This window comes from Ylistrum balloti, unplaced genomic scaffold (assembly GCF_031769215.1).
Source record: "Ylistrum balloti isolate Yb309-2 unplaced genomic scaffold, AGI_CSIRO_Ybal_v1 Utg369678, whole genome shotgun sequence".
NCBI lineage: Eukaryota > Metazoa > Mollusca > Bivalvia > Pectinida > Pectinidae > Ylistrum > Ylistrum balloti.
In genome coordinates this window covers 74,190-93,170 of record NW_026781920.1, presented here as the reverse complement: position 1 = coordinate 93,170, position 18,981 = coordinate 74,190, and the positions used below count along the sequence as shown (strand labels likewise).

Sequence of the window (18,981 nt, the reverse complement as noted above, 5' to 3'; positions counted from 1 at the left end):
CATGATTTACTTTTGGAAGGTTACTATGTCTTGCCTCATTTTGTGCATTTTAAACAGAGCAGCCAAGTAAATTATGTTATCATACATCATACATACTGAGTAAACATTACAGGTATTTGGAATGGCAGCCAACAGGTGTTTAGTGTAATTAAGTTCCTGTACGATGGTCATTAACAACCGGCTATCTACAGCATTTACCATTGATCTGAATTTGAGTGACCACGTCAAGCAATTATTGTGACGCAACATCTCTATCCATATGGTGGGTTACAAAGATTTAAATTGTAAGTAAAACAAGAACAGAAAAGGGTTCAAACAATCACTTGACATTTTTTTATTTGAAAAAAGAAAGCAATTGACCCACTCACCAATTCATACTGACTAGAATCCCTCATTTGCTTTTTTATAAACAATGAATGTACATTTATATCATTGATCATTATAAGAGAACAATGGTACATACAACTCACAGAGAAACAAAAGATTTGGTTCAAACTCTGATTATTGCTTAAAAGTCCACACAAACAACACTAGAAAATACTTACCATGCTTTAGGTGAAATAAAAAAGACCTGTTACATGTTTCCTGTTTCTACTAAAGCATCAACAACTTTGAATAAACCCACACTATGCCATCTACAACCAACATCTTAATTTTTTTTAATTCAATACCACATTTTGCATAAAAAGTAAATCAAGAGTAAATGTGAATTGTTTTGTTTGCTATTTTGCCAATTTAAACTAAATTAAACTTTTGGTGGCTGTGATATTTTTACTTTTTCTTTCCTCATAAAATTTATGAAGACAAAATGTAAAATCAAGCTTGCAGTACTTTCTAATACTCCATCCAGGACTAGCGTCTAGATCTAAGAGTCACCTCTAACCTAGATTCTCCACGATGGGATCATGATTTATCTCCCTGGCAATGTTACGGAGGATCTGCAGCCCCGAGGGGGTCAGGCGGCTGACCCTAGATGACCTTAACTAGGGTTGATAACCGCTGTAATGTCTGCTGGTAGCCCACACGACAGATTGTTGATGTCAAATGTTCTTGTGACAAACCCAAATAGTCTAAACGATAGCAGGACATGTAATATGTGTGTCTGCCATTGGTGAATCAACTGTCCAATTATTGTGGGTTTTTTTGCGTCTATAACAGTACATTCAATCACCTTAACCACACATGCTGTACCTAATACAACAGCTCTTTTCCCTGTAATGGTTCTTTTCGAGAAAAAAGAAGAAGGCAGAATGACAGAAAGAAATGTGCAAATCCCAAGGTCTACTCTAACTGGCTGCCAGTAAGCTAATGTGTACCTGCAAATAACTACAAGCACATGTTTTTCAGTAGAACTTCAGAAGATGAGCAGTTAGTGTAAATCTTCAGTCTGTGATTCTGCCGTCCACAATTCTCCTCTTCAGAATACTCTTGTAATCAAATCAATCATGATTCTGTTCTACAGATAATATTCTAGTAATAGAATCAATGGGCTAGGACAGGCCATTTGCTGAATTGAGAGGAGACAGCTCCCAACAATTTGCATGTTTGTGTAATTTGCATGTGCCACAAACATCACATGCATGTGCAGGTCTTCATCGAAGATTATCTAAAATGATTCTCAACCAAAATGTAATCAACTCCAGTGGTTTTCAATCCCTGGCTGGTGTTCCTACGCCATCTCTAGGTTTTTTTTGTTTTTTTTTTGTTCTTTTGTTCCATTTTTTTGTCTTCAATTTCAATCAGTCCAATATTCTGTACCAGTGGATTGCCTGATTCGATTCTTCTTCCTGTGTCTTGCAAAATTCAGCATAGCATTCCTCAAAACAAACTCCAGATTTTTCAAAATTGGTTTTGAAAGATTCAAAAGCATTACAGGGTTAAGTTGGATTTGCTAACAGATCATCAGCAGGCACATGCACAAGATGATTCAGTGTTGAGTGAATTTCTTTATTTCAGCTTATAATCAAGTTCAGCTTAAATGTAGGAATTATTTTTACAAGAAATTATATCATACAGATTATACATATAGAGAGATCAAAATAATGAGTTGACGAAATCAAGAGAAACAATAAAAAACAAGAGTTGATAAAAAAAAAAATAATGGAAACAAAATGCAGCGAAACACAGGATTGAATTCAAGATTCACAGTATGATCGCCTGTCTCAGACAGAAAATCAATGGAAAGCATTGCTAAGGACTCAGGGGCCAAACTCTATATTGGAAAGGATCTTTATTTGTACAATTTATAACCAGCATAGTGACAAGCAGGATTTCTTAATCAGCAAGTGCTTTACAAAGTACATTAGTATCTAGCAGACATGTATCTAAGTAAAGAATGCTTCTAAATATGAACAGCTTTATGATAAAACAAATGAGGTTAAATGAGCCTGAATTGCTCGCCTGCTGTGCAGCTTATATAATACAAAAAAGACTTTCACGGTTGATTGAGTCAATTTCTGCTGACTTGAAAGCTTATTCCCCATGTATGTTACTACACAAATACCATGACCAGGGACATCTTTCTTGTTGAAATGAGGAAAATTCAATTCTGATAACATTTTATCAATGTCACCTTGAAATTAAGCCAAAGTCATTAATTTGAACACAGTTGGTAGTCCTTCATTCCAGCATGTCACAAAACAAATACCAGTGTGCTAGGCCTTTTGGTTATTGCAAGTGAGAAAGAATCATTTGAAAATTTTAATACATTTAATCCTTGTCACCTTGAAAGTGGGTCAAGGTCATTTATTTAATCAAACTTGGTAGTTCTTTTTCCTAGCATGCTACATACCCAATATCAGCATCCTGGGTCTTCCAGTTATTTAGATAAAGTTGTTTAAACTCTTTGACCTGTGACCTTGAAAGTGGGTCGAGGTCCTTTGCAGAGACAAAATTGATAGCTCTTCATCAAAAACTGCTACATAAGCCAAATATCAGTACCCTGAACATTTTAGTGAAGGCATTTTTGAATAGAGAAGTTGACACCAGACAGACTGCTGATATGCACCACAACATAAGCTCATGGTCAGGTGACATAACATTAACCAGAACCTTTCTGTCGCAAACATTTAACAAAGGGATCTTAGTACCCATCACTGTTTCACATTTGTTCTTGAAAGTTGGATCTTTCCATTCTCTTCACTGTTTCTTCTATTAATAATATGAAATTTGAAAATTCATCTAAGAAATGGTGATAAATCTGGGACAGTTGTGTGTCAGCCATTTTGTTTTTCTGATCAGTCCCCATCAGAAGGGCACAAATAGGGACCAACCAGAACCTGCATATGAAATTTGAGAAAGATCTATTCAGTACTGCACAAGAAGAAACAAACTTTCATAGTCAGAATTCAAGACACCAACCTGTCAGCCATTTTGTTTTCCTGATCAGTCACAAATCAAACAGGTATAACTAGACAACAAGGGGCACATGTATGTACACATACAAGAAATTCAAGGAAGACCCATGCAGTAGTCCTAAAGAACCAACAAAAAACAAGATTCATTTACAGACGCATGAGAAGACCACAATGTGTGGCAATATGAATAACCCACCATCTGAAGACAGCTAAAAATGAAATAACTCGGTGAATGCATTGTAATCTCCCCTACCTTTGATATCTCATCTTATTTTCCTAAGTTTATAACACTTAAACCACTGACTTAACAAAGAATATGCTTATCTCACCTTTCTGTCTATAGTTATTCATTTCCTTCCTTTAGTATCAAACAATAACTTTCATCATTATCAAGTACAATTTGCTAACTTACATATTTGGATATTTCATGAATTCTTAAACTTATCAGTGGAAAACAAAACCATTCATTATAAACTTTATGTTCAAAGTTTAAGTTGATCAACTAATCCTGCTTTCTCTAAGATAAAACTCTTATCCAAAGTTGGGACCAGGCAAATACAAGTTAACAACTAACAAGTTCAGGATGTACACGAGGACATTCAAGGGAGATAATATATTGAGTAAATAATCAACTGTCATAAATTTACTCTGTATGTTCATGCTGCAGTTTCATCTAAATTGGTTACCCATGAGGATAAACAAGTATCTTAGCTAACCACTGTGATGCTTCAATATGATGATACATCTGTAGATAGTGTCTAGCTGGTCTGATCTTGAGCCTGTGGTCCAGAAATCATTGGTCAATCACAATCATGAGCTGTAGTTCTCTAGATATACCCATTTTTTCTGGTTTCCTTATACATGGGAATTATAAACTGCTGCAGTTAGACTGGCCTTTCTTTAGCATGACTAAGGTCAGCAAAGTAGGATATCAAACAACCCTATTTAAGAAAGTGTCCAAACATTCAAGAGAGGCAACTATGACATAATGTACTATGATAGGTGATAAAGCATAAATGCCCTCAGTAGAGCGTGAGGTAGCCAGTGAATTATAACAGCCAAACACATTTACATCTTCTACAACTACCCAGGACTAAGGTCAATGGCATCAACTCTTTTTGTAATGGTTCAGCTTCATTCTTATTGAGTAGCCAGTGATATAAAAAATATAAACCTGAGCTTGTCTTAAAATTGTTGTGAAATATGTGAAATAGTTATCAGCTTATCTTTATCACTCCTATTGGCAAAGCTGGAAGTTGTGCAAGGTGAACAAGCAGGTGATCCCCACCCCCCACCTCCCCACAAACATGCCCCCCTCCCCCAAATATCCAATCCGGGAATAAAGGCAAGTGCACTATAACAGTAGTATTATTGATCATCTAGACACACACTCAAGTGAGGTGACCAGTAACTGATCTTAAATTACTTATAATACACAAGAATGGGAGGTAACTTGTGACTATCAGGGTGATATTTGTCTGTCGACTTAAATACATATTGGTGATAACCTCTGTTGACTAATGTACACATAGGTGGTAACTTCTGTTGACTAATGTACACATGGGTGGTAACTTCTGTTGACTAATGTACACATGAGTGGTAATTTCTGTTGACTAATGCACACATGGGGATAATTTCTGTTGACCAATGTACACATGGGGGATAACTTTGTTGACTGATGTATACATGGGGGATAACTTCTGTTGACTGATGTACACATGAGTGGTAATTTCTGTTGACTAATGCACACATGGGGGATAATTTTTGTTGACTAATGTACACATGGGTGGTAACTTTTGTTGACTGATGTACACATGAGTGGTAATTTCTGTTGACTAATGCACACATGGGGGATAACTTTTGTTGTCTTATGTATACATGGGGGATAACTTCTGTTGATTAAAGTACATATGGGGGATAACTTTGTTGACTAATGTATACATGGGTGATAACTTCTGTTGACTAATGTATACATGGGGGATAACTTCTGTTGACTGATGTACACATGAGTGGTAATTTCTGTTGACTAATGCACACATGGGGGATAACTTTTGTTGTCTTATGTATACATGGGGGATAACTTCTGTTGACTAATGTATACATGGGGGATAACTTCTGTTGACTGATGTATACATGGGGGATAATTTCTGTTGACTGATGTACACATGGGGGATAACTTTTGTTGACTAATGTATACATGGGTGATAACTTCTGTTGACTGATGTACACATGGGGGATAATTTCTGTTGACTGATGTATACATGGGTGATAACTTCTGTTGACTGATGTACACATGGGTGGTAACTTCTGTTGACTGATGTACACATGGGGGATAATTTCTGTTGACTGATGTACACATGGGGGATAACTTTTGTTGACTAATGTATACATGGGTGATAACTTCTGTTGACTAATGTACACATGGGGGATAACTTCTGTTAATTAAAGTACACATGGGTAATAACTTTTGTTGACTAAAGTACTTCTTGGTAATATCACTTTACAGTATGAATCACTATATATTGACAAACTAATTAAATAAGGATAAACATGTTGCTAAAAATGCTTTAATACTACCTAAGGCAAGTCTTATGAATCAAAAACACCAAGTAAGAGTCTGGTAGCAAATCAACTTTGCTTGTCTACAATTTACACAGCTGTAAGCATGGCTGTAATAAAACAAGTTAAGTAGAAAAAAATTAGAGCTTATAATCTGTATTATGCATCATATTCCATATCAACTCTTTCATAAATACTAAATCATACACAAAACCAAGGGATGTGCTCACAGTGCCAGACAGGAATGAAATATCACTTAAGCTTACAATCAGAGAACTGAGACTATAAATATAACATTTGTATGAGAACAACTTTATCTTGAAAGAGGATCCTGATCAGCTATAAAATTTAGAACATTGTTGAAAATTCTTTGGAAGGACTTGCTTTCAATGGAGTGATTGACAGACACACTATCTTTTATAGGATTTGAGCTTCCAACAAATTTCCCTTTCACTGTTATATAAACAAAAATTCAATTACAATATCTTTTCAACATTTAGCTTACGTCAATGGTATTATGTAACCGTATCAACAAATCAACAAATTTTTAGTATTTTTTCTTTACTGCAACCATAAGGTGATAATAGTTATCTCCCTTAATTGTGTCCACAAAGACACTACTCAATGGCTAGGCCTAGCCAAAATCAAGATGTATACCAAAATCTTAATTTTCTAAAAACTGTTTATGGTTTCACAATAAGTAATAACTGATAATTGATATGGGACATCTTAATCAACATGTGTTATTTTTTCATTTTTTTTTTTTAAAATAGTGCTTCAATTTGAAGTTGTAAAGATTGATTTGGAAGATTTTGTAAGTATTATGTAAAATTTGAGTAGAATAAAGACAAGAAAGATGAGAAATACTTATTCAACAGTCAATTTTTGTAAACAATTACTAAAGTTTCCATATAAATAAACAGATAAATAATCCATAAATGAATACAGATAGATAGAAATACAATTCAAAGATTAATTGACAAATGTTATGTTTTTAAAGAATTATTGCAGCTTAACAAAGTAAAAAAAATAATAACAACTTAAAAAAGAAACAATTGTCATTTGAATTGTTTTCACAGCTAAAAGAAATAAAGATTTCTCATTGGATGAATTAATGATACTGCTTTTACCTGTATTTAACAGTTATTTTTTGCGTATTTAATAATCTTTATAATCTATGCAGAAAATCCGGATTTTTCATACGAATTTCTGTTTATATTAATATGCACCATAAGTGTATTTCCTCTTCAACAAAGGTGGTCCAACTGCCTACATGTTTAGTAAAACAGAGATCAGTCAGTGCCAAGGTGTCTTGGAGGGTAGGGCTTGACATGCCCAGGACTGGCAATTTTTGTCATTGTAGCAATGAAATATCAGTGTATTTTGGCAATTTCACCCATGCAACTCCCTTGACTAAATTAGAAGCAAATGTACATATTTCTGTCATATTTTCGATGTAATTCTCATCATCTCCTACAGGTTAGTTAATAACCATCAGGGAAACAAAGCTTTCATCTAACATTCAACCTTAATAATAAATATTTTCTATAAGCAATTTTCAGGAAAAATGAAATTGAGCTTCAGACATTTTTGTCTTCTGCATCATTCTCGCAATAATGAGCTATTATGGCCTATTATGACCTCTGTTTGGTATAATGAAGAGAGTACTATTGTATGTAAATCATGTTTAATACTGTCTTATCTTATCTCCTGAAACAGAACAAATTTATACAGACAGCAAAACCAAAGATACATTAATCTGAACTATATACAATTACTATCAAGTCATGCTTTTTATAAGTGTAAAAGCATCATTACAGATACACATGTATATGTTGCATACTTTCTGATTTTCAGATAAAAGGACAATCAATTCAGAAAGTAACACTGACATTGTACACCAAACACACACAAAAAATGTTACCATTTTCCTGAAATATCAAATGTTAATTAACTTCGCATTTGCTTTAACTTAAATGATGACTTACGCAATTCCATGATCTCTGTCCATGGGGGATGGGATAGGCTGCCCGGCTGGCATCCTGGGACCCAGGAATTGCGCTCTGTCCAGTATGATGATTGGTTATAATGGAACTCTCAAAGCAAAGACTGAAAATACAAAACCTTATTTTGATGGTTTTGTCAATACAAAAGGATTCAGTACATGTATTACATACTGGAATGAATTAGAAAATTAAATGGTCTGACTGTCAGCTCAACATGGTTTTCCAATCAAATTAAAAAAGAGTTGTTCTTTTATTTTCAAACACACATACATATATAAGATAAATACAATGTGAGCATGTTGAATACAGAATGTTCTCTTCATTTTCAGTTAAAAACAGCTTTCAAGTATTAAGTGACTTTCCCTTCACCTCATTCTTAGATGATCACCAAAATTTATAGAACCTTTGGGTATATATATAGCTGTTGTAGAATGACCCAACAAATTAAAAAATACATGTACAATGTAACAAGGTGGTCTTCTGCCATCCACAGTACCACTTCATACTTATATGTAAGCTTAATGGGTGTTATATCTGGTGCAGTGTGTCCTTACAAAATGATAAAGGATTCTGCCGAGATCCTTGTGCAAAAATGTATACCTCTTGAGTTCACATGTACATTGGAACCTTAAATATTTCCATGAATCAAACGGACACCAAGGCTAACTATAGCTGTTCTATGGGTTATTGACTAATCTAGATCCTGATCTTGATTTCATAATTTTTTGTTCTTTTTTCATGGCAAGCAAGATAATCTATTGTTATAACACCTCATTATCAGATTTAATTTCAGTTGTAACTATAGTCTAATGATTTTAAAACACCTGGGAGCAGCACAAATATGCTGATCTTTTTTTGAACCATCTTAAAACTAAATTCAAGAGGATCTTAATTTTTGTGCTTTATTAATAACATGGCTATTCTGCCAAGATTTTACTTCATGTTTGTGGGAAAGATGACATCCCTTTCTGTTGCATATGTTTTCAAAAAGGTTTTAGTTCAAATAATGCTGCATCTTAATAAATTCATTATTGAAACAGTAATCATTGCTATTACCCATATATGTGAGGTGTAAGTTTGTCAATTGATCTTCTGTAAGATGTTGAAGTGGGAATGGAGTGGTGGAGGGGGGGGGGGGGGGGGGGGGGGGGTGGTTGGGGGTTGAGGGTTGGGTGGCTGTATACCAGCAGGTCTTGGTGAGGAAACAACTAACCAAGAGAAACATCTATGGATCTAAATTGATGTTCAATGACAGAATGGTTCGAAGCCCAAACACTTTACACAACTGTCATATTGTACTTCCCATCTCTTTTAATGATGTGATCAGTCACAAACAAAGTCTGTTAGATATGATTCTCTGTCACATTTCTATAAATCATTTAATGTTAAAGTACACAAAGGAACAAAACTGTCTGGATAACTGCAAGATCTAAAAACGAACTCGCCCCCCACCCCCCTCCTTTTTTCTGGGGTCCCTTTCCAATATACAATGAGCCAACCATCGCCATCGGCAATACACAATCAGAGTGTACAAAGTTCTGATGATTATAATTCAGCCACTAATGACAGCATATTTTTTTGCAGCACTTGCACTATGTGTTTTGTATATGAGCAAATATCTACTGTATCCCATGTATTATTCATGCTAAATTTGGATGGTTTCAGATGTAGCCTCGGCTCAAGTCGAGCGAAAGAGCATCACCGGTGGTATGCAAAACTACAGGTTGAACGGGTATTTCCTTCATTAATGCATCACGCAAATAATACTTACACAGGTTTATCAACCTTTGATGTAGAAAAGCCAGATAAATGCAAGTATGCAACTGTGAGCATAAAATCTCTTCTTTATAGTGTACAATCAACAAAGATACTCGACATTGTTATTTGCATTGCATGCTGGGTAGTAATATAATTATCTAATCAATGGAACCGTACGTTAAAAATTCCGAAAGTGAACGAGATTTCCGGAATGAGATTGTTTTATCATTAGAGCTGTACCATCGGTTCTTGGGTTTCAATAGAAAAAAATGTTTTCAGTAAGTTTGGCCTTCAATATTACTCTCTGTTTCGAAGTAGTGTAATATTGAAGATTATGCTTATTGAAAACACATATCATATTGAAACCAAATACATATGAGCAGGACCTCATTAAAACGTAGGCTGGGATAACTAATCTTTAATTGAGCTGTGTTTGAAATATAAAGAAAATATATAGTTCTTATTGAGGTTGTTTATGTACATTATTTATGAAACATTTCATGTATCTAATTTTGCTTTCTATATTGGCTTTCATGTATCAGGACATTTTTCTTACTCTTTTTCTTTTTCAGAGTCTTCCCTATAAGGTCATGATGAGACGGATTAATATAAGTTGGAAAATTTGTTTCCGAATCCAATTCAAATGATTTTTCTTGTATTGCTAAATGTATATTTATATATAACAACAGAATAAAGTTTATCTTAAAGCCATGATCTGAAGCCGAAACCATGTTAGAATCTCGCCTCTCGGATACATGTTGAAAATATATCTCTTTCTAATAAATTCCGAAACTTATGTGCGTACACGTGTCTCCCTGATGGAATCAAAATATCAGGAATTAAACTTTGAAAAGATAATCACCAAGATCATTATGTTCAGGTTCAGGACTTACAATTCAGTACACACAATCATTAAGTCATACGATATCTCAGGCTGGTAGCGAATTAACCATGAATCTTTTATACATTATCAAAGTACAATTTAACTAATAAGTTCACAGAGAAGAAAATTTAAGTCTGAAAAAAATGGACGTGATTAATCATCGACCATTAATTATAATTCATGTTAGAATGTATTCTAATAATCATCTGATACAAAACTAATATTGAAATATTACTCTGATGAAGATGTATATCGCTAAGCCACGATTGTGGGGATCGAGTGCCTATATTCCGGCGTTGCGTTCGGAAAGTTACTTTTCATCGTGACGTCATATTGCGCCCTGTCCAATAATGAATGACAGATACTAACTAACAATGATTCTTAAAACTTTTTTAAAAACTTCTTTTAAAGGGTATGGACATTAATTAGAGTTAAATATCACTATAAGTATGTTTGAAATATTTAAAGAAACGTATATTTACTCTTTTTTTTAATTATGAGACAAGTTGAAATGCAAGGATTTCCACAACTACTACAGACTGCATTATTAGTTAGCTCTACAGAGTTATAATAAAGGTAACTACACTGAGATCTGTGCTGTGTATGCAAAATAGTTTATCTTCGTTCTCCAAGTCCGTAATACGTGGGAAGTGTTATATGCATGTCAAATAATAAGGAAGAAGTATTTAGATACAGCAATTTCAGCTAATTGTATTATGTATTCCGATAATAAACATTGGATGGTATGAAAAAAGATTTTGTAAGAGAGAGTCTCTAAATTGGAGAATTCTGTGGTTATTGTTGTTTCCAAGAGCATAAGGATTACTTTCACCAGCTGAAGGTGGTAAGTTTCAGTTCAAGAGATCATGCGTTTGTTCGTTATGCATCTTAATTTAAAAAAAAAAAAAAAACAGATAAAAAACAGAAGCTTTTTTTCCGTTTCTGTCGGCAGTCGGAGAGAGTTTCTAAGATCTACTCATAATATATATATTCTTATTTTAAATAATTAAATGATAATAAAAAAAAAATATCACTTAGAATGTGACCGAGATGTACCGGCAGGCAACTTTCCTCGGAGTGTGGCATGCTATTGTTTTCGTTGCAATCACATATATGTTCAGTGTCCAAGGTGCAAAACACACCGAGATTGATATAATATACTTTTGATATTCTAATTACTAACGACAACTTAGGATGATTTTCCGTTATAAAGGGTATTTTGCGTCTATCGACCGAAGGGATTATTGAGACACATAATTTTATACCACCGCTTTCGATTTAGATTTATAACTTTGTATTTGTTTTATGTTCTATGTATGTGATGTAATTTATGTTGTATTTGTGTCTTGATAAAGGGGCAGGTTGCTTCGAAAATTGTCCTTATTGTCGTTGTGAATTCATTGATCATATACATATTAGTTGATGTAATTTAACTAGTCAGGTAGCTGTGCACGTATTAAACTTATCTAATTTTCAGTTTATTGTTATTTGGAGTTCAAGAGAAGGGGACGATGGATATAGGTCGAAGTTTCATATGTAAAAGGACGAGAAGATTAAAAACAAATCGCCAAACTATGATTGATGAAAATCAAAAACAGAAGCGGGCCAAGAATTTACCCGTGAGGAACCCCAGTTTCAATGACATTTACAGGACAATAATATATATTTGAAATTACCCTTTGACGTCTATGTGGGAAATAGTTTTCAAATCAAGTATATTTTACCCGATATACAATCTACAATACCTTTATGCCAAACTCTGTCGAAGGGTTTAGATATATCGCAAAAATATATACACGTAAATGTATGTTTTTCTCGTCAAATGCTGGACATTTTTGGTGGTAAATGTCAATTACAGCAATTGACACGCATAAGAATTACCCTGCGTAAAAGCTGACTGATACCCAACAAGTTTTCAATAAAATGATATATATTAATAAACCATTCTTTCAAATACCAATGGCAGATAAAACGAAAGAAGTCTGTAATTAGTTAGAGAATGTATGTCATGGTCCAATTCAAGGTAAATTCCTGTCCCTAATAACATTTTAAAAATGGCAGATAGCTTCCACTAGACCGTCTAATAAAATCCGGAAAAGGACACTGGAACGTTTTCCAAATTTAGTATGCTATTGTTAATATCCGGTGAAGGAGGAGACTGCATTCGAAGTCACATCGGATAAATCAAGTGCGTATCTTTACATAGTTTATAATCTAAAAAAAACCCTTGTTATCGTATTCATTATAACAACCGTCCAACTTTCAATTCCGCATAGGTCTCGCATATTGTGAACGAATCCTCAATTTAGAGTTGACTCTCTTGCCCAGGTTCTGCACGGGCCTCTTTGGCAGTTCAGTTTCCTTCTCAGTTTTCTAAAGTTCTAAATTGTCTCGAAGTCAGAGAAACGATATTGCACGTGGCTGCCATTAAAATCCACGAATCCATAATCCACACATCGGTCTCTTCTCCATTTCGCCTTCTTTACGTTACTATCGATATATTAACATTGATTATCCGAGGACGATCATGACAGTGTTGCAAAATATGGCATCAATTATTATATGTAATGATATGTACTGTCCATGCACCCACTTTAATTAAGCGACATATCGTATTATTGAATTGAATTGGAACATTTCTTTACAATAGTTTCATTTATCTTATACACATACTGCCCAATCTAACTGTTAGATCTAATAGTGAAGTTAAGTGGCTGACATTTTTATTATTAAATATTCAGACCAGTCAAGCCTCTCCTGAGATTATGCTCTTCAATCCTGTAGCTTCTTCATCATTGTATTTTGGAATAAGAATAGAACCATATATAAGTTGAATTGGACAATATGGGTCCTTTGAAGAATGTTCTACAATCTACCAATCTTACTTTCTCTTTTCATAACAATTAATCATGTCACCATTATTGAACCCAGTCCATAGCTATTTAATCCCCTACTCGTCTGAATTCAGGGGGCTAAAAAATTGCCCTTTAAAAGCATTACATGTTACAATTTTTGTGAAAGCAAAGCCTCTTTCTTAAAAGATGCACATTTCCAAATTTTTTTGGTATTTAAATCTCATGAATTTTCCTCAGAATTCTGTCCCTTCTTGCATATTGTGGACTGAGTTTTGACCTTATCTAATATCATCTTTCTGAGTCCACTACCAATCTACCAATGGTTTTGCCATTTTTTTCTGTAAGTTGTCTATAATTAAACAAGTTAGTTATTTTATAGTTACCTTGTGCCAAACAAGGTGATGTATTTTCATAGAAATAACTGTCAGTAAAATGTAGCTAATATCATGTTCACTTATCATGAATTCAGAGCCACAATCTGCCTATCACACAATCTGATTTCAGTATATATCCTGTACCTAGTACCTGTTGCAAGGAGTATAATATATTGCATTCTAATTAACAGGAGTTTGATAGATTATTATCGTGATTAACAGTACTTTCAGAATGCTTTACTACACTTTCACATTACAAGTTATGAAATTAAATTTATTTGAAAATTTTCCCACTAATTTATATGTTTTTTATTATTTCAGATGGAGGTTTACCCAATTCCTGTTTTTAGTCCACCAGACCTTTGTGATGGGGAACGAAGATGTCGGGACATGTGGATGGAGTTTGTGTACATTGTAGTGATACCAGCAGGAGTCATATTGTTGTTAGCAATGGTCCTCAGTATGATCCTCTGCTGTAGTTGCACCAGAAGGTTTGTAGGAACTAAAATTTTCAGTGTGCACATAATAGCAGGTAATGGTTGAAAAACATTGTTCTGTAACTGTGGAAGCTGCAATATATCCTTCTGCTAATAAACCAGATATAGTGGATTTGAATCCTAGTGAAGGAATTGAAGATATTAACCATAAGCTGTTACAGTGCTCTTCTCTGTTGAAATTTGCCAAAAAAGACATTATGAAAAACACAATTCATACACTGCAGTTTCAATTTTTATCTTTTTTTTGGTCACAAAAAGTTTTATCACTTTAGTTTAAGATGAAATCTTACAACAGTTAACAGGGTTGTTTGTAGTGTAAGTGTAACTAAAGGTATTACAGAATTACATGTTTGTGGTGTAAATGTAAATAAAAGTTACAGTATAACATGTTTGTAGTGTAAATGTAACTAAAAGTATTATATCATTACATGTTTGTAACGTAAATGTAACTAAACATATTACATGTTTGTAGTGTAAATGTAACTAAAAGTATTACAGTATTACATGTTTGTAGTGGAAATTTAACTTAAATTATTACAGAATTACATGTTTGTAGTGTAAATGTAACTAAAAGTATTACAGTATTTCAAGTTTGTAACATATTTTAGTGTAAATGTCACTGAAAGTATTATAGTATTACACACTGCATGTAAATTGTTTTCTGCTTACATATTTGAAACCATTTATAGCATAAATGTTATGTGGCTGTTAGTCATGTGTGAGTGAAGTAAATTCAATTGTGAAAAAATATTTTTGTTTGTGCTTTCTTAGTATATAAATGTTATTTGGGATCTTCCTCAGTGAAGGTGAAATGAAATTATTCATTACCAGTGTTAATCTATATATGCATTCTTTAAACATTTTTTTTTCATTGCAGAAGGAAGAAAGCAGAGAGCCAGGAAGAGTAAGTATTTAACTCTGATCATACCATATTTTTTGTTTGATGTGCACGAACAGGTCATACAAATTCTGAATCCTTTGTGCAACATTCTGTCAATGTGCACTTATATATCCTTAGACCTAAACTCAAGCAGGCAAATCTTTCTGAAATTTCCTGGATGATACCCTGTCAGGTGCAATATGAGTTTCAAAAGTTTCTGAGGTTGCTGTCACATAGTAAAAAACTAGGAATATAATGTCAAAAATAAGTCATATAAGGCTCTCGGAAAAGACCAAACTTCGTGAAATTTCTCATGATTGTCACTTTTGTTGTATGATCAGAAAGGATGGTGGGGATGGGGGGCCTCAAAGCTAATGAAAGAAATAATTTTCTTTTCAGCAGCCTATGCCATGTTTTATTTTTTTAGTATTAGTTTGGATAAATACAACTCAATCAGAAGAGCATCACAAGGCTTGCGGGAACTCTCTAGGAAAAGAGATACATTACTGCTATCTAGCCGCAGTGGTTCAATGACCCTTGACCGCGAACACCGCTACCGTAGAGGCATGCACGGACGAGAGGCTTGCCAGTCTGCCCCAAGTACATTACAGAGGTAAAAATTAAACACAGTATCTTGTCATTTACTCTAAAGGCTGTTAAATTTGAAGAATTCTGCTTTTGTAAAAAAAATTGAAAATGGAATAAAACTAAGGAAAAAAGATATCTTTAACATCAATTTGAAATGTCACTTTCGCTATTTCCACAAAAAAACACATCCTTGACACAACAAAGTACAACAAAGACATTTTTTACTATATTCAGAATTGTTTCCTTCTTTGTTTTAAAATGATTCATTTGATCTCGTGATGAAAACAGATTTAAACTCATTTGATTTTATGTAAGTTAGAATGAAATTTCTTTTAAGGTGAATATTTTCTAAAAACAGTTTTATTCACCATTTTCTGCCATATACCAAACAAATAACACAGATAGTCATTCTCTAATAAACAGAACTGTATAACACTGATCTGTATTTCTACTGTGAATTAGGAAGTCTGTGATACATTGTAGAGTTAATTTTTACAGGGATCGGAGACGTGACAGAAGAGAGGCTCGCAGTGCATCCCCTCCCCCTTATCAACTTCCACCACAGTACTCGGTCAATAGTGGAGAGGCTCTAGACAGGTGACTTATCAAATATTAGTGTCATTTCATGAAATATAATTGACCTCACATGCAATATTAATTTCAAAATTTAACAAAAAGAAAAGGGAAAAAAGCAACATTCCTTTTTTTAAGCAGGGCTGATGACATTTTGGATCCAAAATTTTAGGTGTGATGGTATTAAGGATACGAAGATAGTTCAGTTTTTTGTGATCTGTGTTATAGAGATTCATTTTGAATTTAGTTTATCTGAAAAATGTATCTTTTCTCTAGCAGTTTGTCTGATAAAAATGTTGTCTCTGATCATAATTTTTGTACTTTGATCTCCAGTATTAATTACAAATAAACTGACTAGCATCATTGTAATATTATTGTTTAGATGTCAGTTTTATCTGTCTTTGGTTATTTTTTCTAAGATATGTTTTAGATTTTAATGACTCATAACTATTCTGGACATTATTTTCAGTTACCATATGCCAAACAGTGGGAAAGTTTTATATCTTTAATAACTTGATATGAAGTTGTTTCAATATTTTTGGCCACATATTTATTCATTATATTCATTGTTGACCAACATTGTCTTGTTTGTGAAAATGTAGATGATTGTTTCATACATATGAAAACTATTGTTTAATGTTTTGCTGGTTTCTTCTTGTAGGTCCTGTGCAACACCTCACAGTCACACAGCCTCAGAAAATGATGCTCTCATGTCGCAGCAGTATGCCTGAGACACAGATAATTATAACTGTTGTGATGACTAGTCACATCATAGTGAATGTACATAATTGGCCAAAGAGCGGTATGTGGCTATAGATAATTGGAGTGTTAATTTAAAATAGATGAGAAAAAACTTTTGAAAAATTTTATTAGAACATACCCTATGTGAAGCTGCAAGTTGTTCACATAGACTGACTTACCTGAACAAATTTAAGTCATATCATCATAAAACTGAATCGAATATATTGTTTCTTTAATCATATTTGGTTGATGTGTAAAAAACCCATCAAACTGTTATTGGTTTTATTTAACACATGAATTTACTACATGATGAAATAAGCAGAAAGCTTACTTGCATAATTTTCTAACAAGAAATCATCTGGTATCAAAAAGTATGATGTAGATGATATTGTTTCTCTAAAATAAAATTAAGTAATTTAGGGACACGTCTTTCTCAAGTCAACCACTTTAAAGTCAAAACCTTCACAATTTAAGGCACAACATCCAATCTATGGTTGACCGTTTCCGTCCAGAAATCTATATTTAAATCTAAATGTATCTGTGCATTTGTCAACTACTAATACATCAACAAAACCCTCATAAAACAAGGGAGGTAACTCATCTCATAGGGATAAGAAAGACACCATAAACTTACCCTAAAATTATTGGATCTGACAGTATTTACAATGGTACGATGTATATGTATACAACAATTTAGCAGCATGTATTATTTCTATTTACATCTTGTATATGACTTATGTAAGTATTGTCGTCTGTATATTAAATACTGGTATTTTTTCACAATTGTTATAAAAAGGTGTTGAATCAAGAATTATGATATTGCATCAAATTTTATGACGACTTTGAAATTACGGATTTATGATATTAATTTTAATTGATAAGAAATTATATGTTGCATTCATAGAAGTCATGAACAGACTTTATTTAGCCAAATGATATAATGGTGCTACTTTCTAGAAGATATTTATTTTTGTTTATTAAACATTGATGATATATCATAGTACATTTTATACATGAAATAACTTTTACACACAAATAGATTTAGTGGTTGATGTTTAAAAAATGGTGAATTTTACAATAATTTAAACTTTTACACATTTATCTCAATATTTCTTTTTCTGTATTTTTAAGTAACAAAAATCAGGTTGTGTGTTTTTCTATGAAGAGAAAAGAGTGATTATTTTAGAATTATGTATTTAAATTATATTAAGCAGTTTAGAGATTTTTTCAGTTTTCTTTTTAAGTTTATGTAAAAATTTGTCAGATTCTGCCACAATATTGCTATCTTAAATTTGACTGCACTATGTCTTTTCTTTATTAGAGAATCTTAGATATTCAAAGTGTATTCCAACTTGATATCAACTTTTCAAGTCTTTTCATTTATGCCACCAAGTTTATTGTTTCTAAGGACATAATTTCCCAGTTCATTCTGGCATTGGATTTTATTCATTTCAATTCCTTTACCATGTACCATTAAGATCTGCTTACACCTTGAATAGGTATGATATCTTGTGTTCTAAGATTAAATATTGATGAGCTTAGTGCAGAATCTTAGTGTCATTTGATCTCAACTACATAATTTACGGTTATCACAACATCCATCTCATTTTGAATATGTCCTTTTATGGAAAGGATAAAGGGCAAAAATATAAAAAAAAATTTAAAAAATATTGTTCGATACCATGTTCACCTGGTCTTCTTTGAAATATGAATATGGTAAAAAAAAATATTATTGTCTGTTGTTCAAAGATTTGAAAAACACCTGTTTGTCAACATTTTTCCTTGGTGCCAACGATTGAGGTTCAGACCTTGTGTAATATGATCACTGATCACTATTTATTACGTTATATGGATAAAGCATTTACTCACCATGTATTTAAGATATTTTATGGTAAAAACGCTTTTTGGAAA

The 18,981-nt window shown here is 33.2% G+C and overlaps 2 protein-coding genes across 3 annotated transcripts in view; one reads left to right on the top strand and one right to left on the bottom strand.

Annotated features, from left to right (window-relative positions):
- LOC132564010 (LIM domain-binding protein 2-like) overlaps positions 1-9,779 on the bottom strand; it is a 30,256-nt gene extending 20,477 nt beyond the window's left edge. For both annotated transcript variants that reach the window (XM_060228765.1, XM_060228773.1), the window contains exons 1-2: positions 9,693-9,779; positions 7,904-8,024 (exon numbers count right to left, since the gene is read on the bottom strand). In XM_060228765.1, coding sequence (XP_060084748.1) covers positions 7,904-7,956 — 53 coding nt within the window. In that variant the 5' untranslated portion in view covers positions 7,957-8,024; positions 9,693-9,779. The remainder of the gene's footprint in view (positions 1-7,903; positions 8,025-9,692) is intronic.
- A 2,912-nt stretch (positions 9,780-12,691) lies between these two features.
- Positions 12,692-18,235, top strand: LOC132564001 (uncharacterized). The gene is made up of 6 exons (XM_060228755.1): positions 12,692-12,750; positions 14,113-14,282; positions 15,166-15,192; positions 15,596-15,781; positions 16,255-16,353; positions 16,991-18,235. Exons 2-6 carry the CDS (start codon positions 14,113-14,115, stop codon positions 17,058-17,060), a joined length of 552 nt encoding a protein of 183 aa, XP_060084738.1. The 5' UTR covers positions 12,692-12,750; the 3' UTR covers positions 17,061-18,235.
- Positions 18,236-18,981: the final 746 nt, after the last annotated feature.

What these genes read in the sequence shown, in the direction of transcription:
- LOC132564001 (XM_060228755.1), top strand. Translation starts at nt 14,113, where the DNA reads ATGGAGGTTTACCCAATTCCTGTTTTTAGTCCACCAGACCTTTGTGAT. An exon ending in TGCTGTAGTTGCACCAGAAG is followed by an intron (nt 14,283 to 15,165) that starts GTTTGTAGGAAC and finishes TTTTCATTGCAG; the next exon opens with AAGGAAGAAAGCAGAGAGCC. An exon ending in AAAGCAGAGAGCCAGGAAGA is followed by an intron (nt 15,193 to 15,595) that starts GTAAGTATTTAA and finishes TTATTTTTTTAG; the next exon opens with TATTAGTTTGGATAAATACA.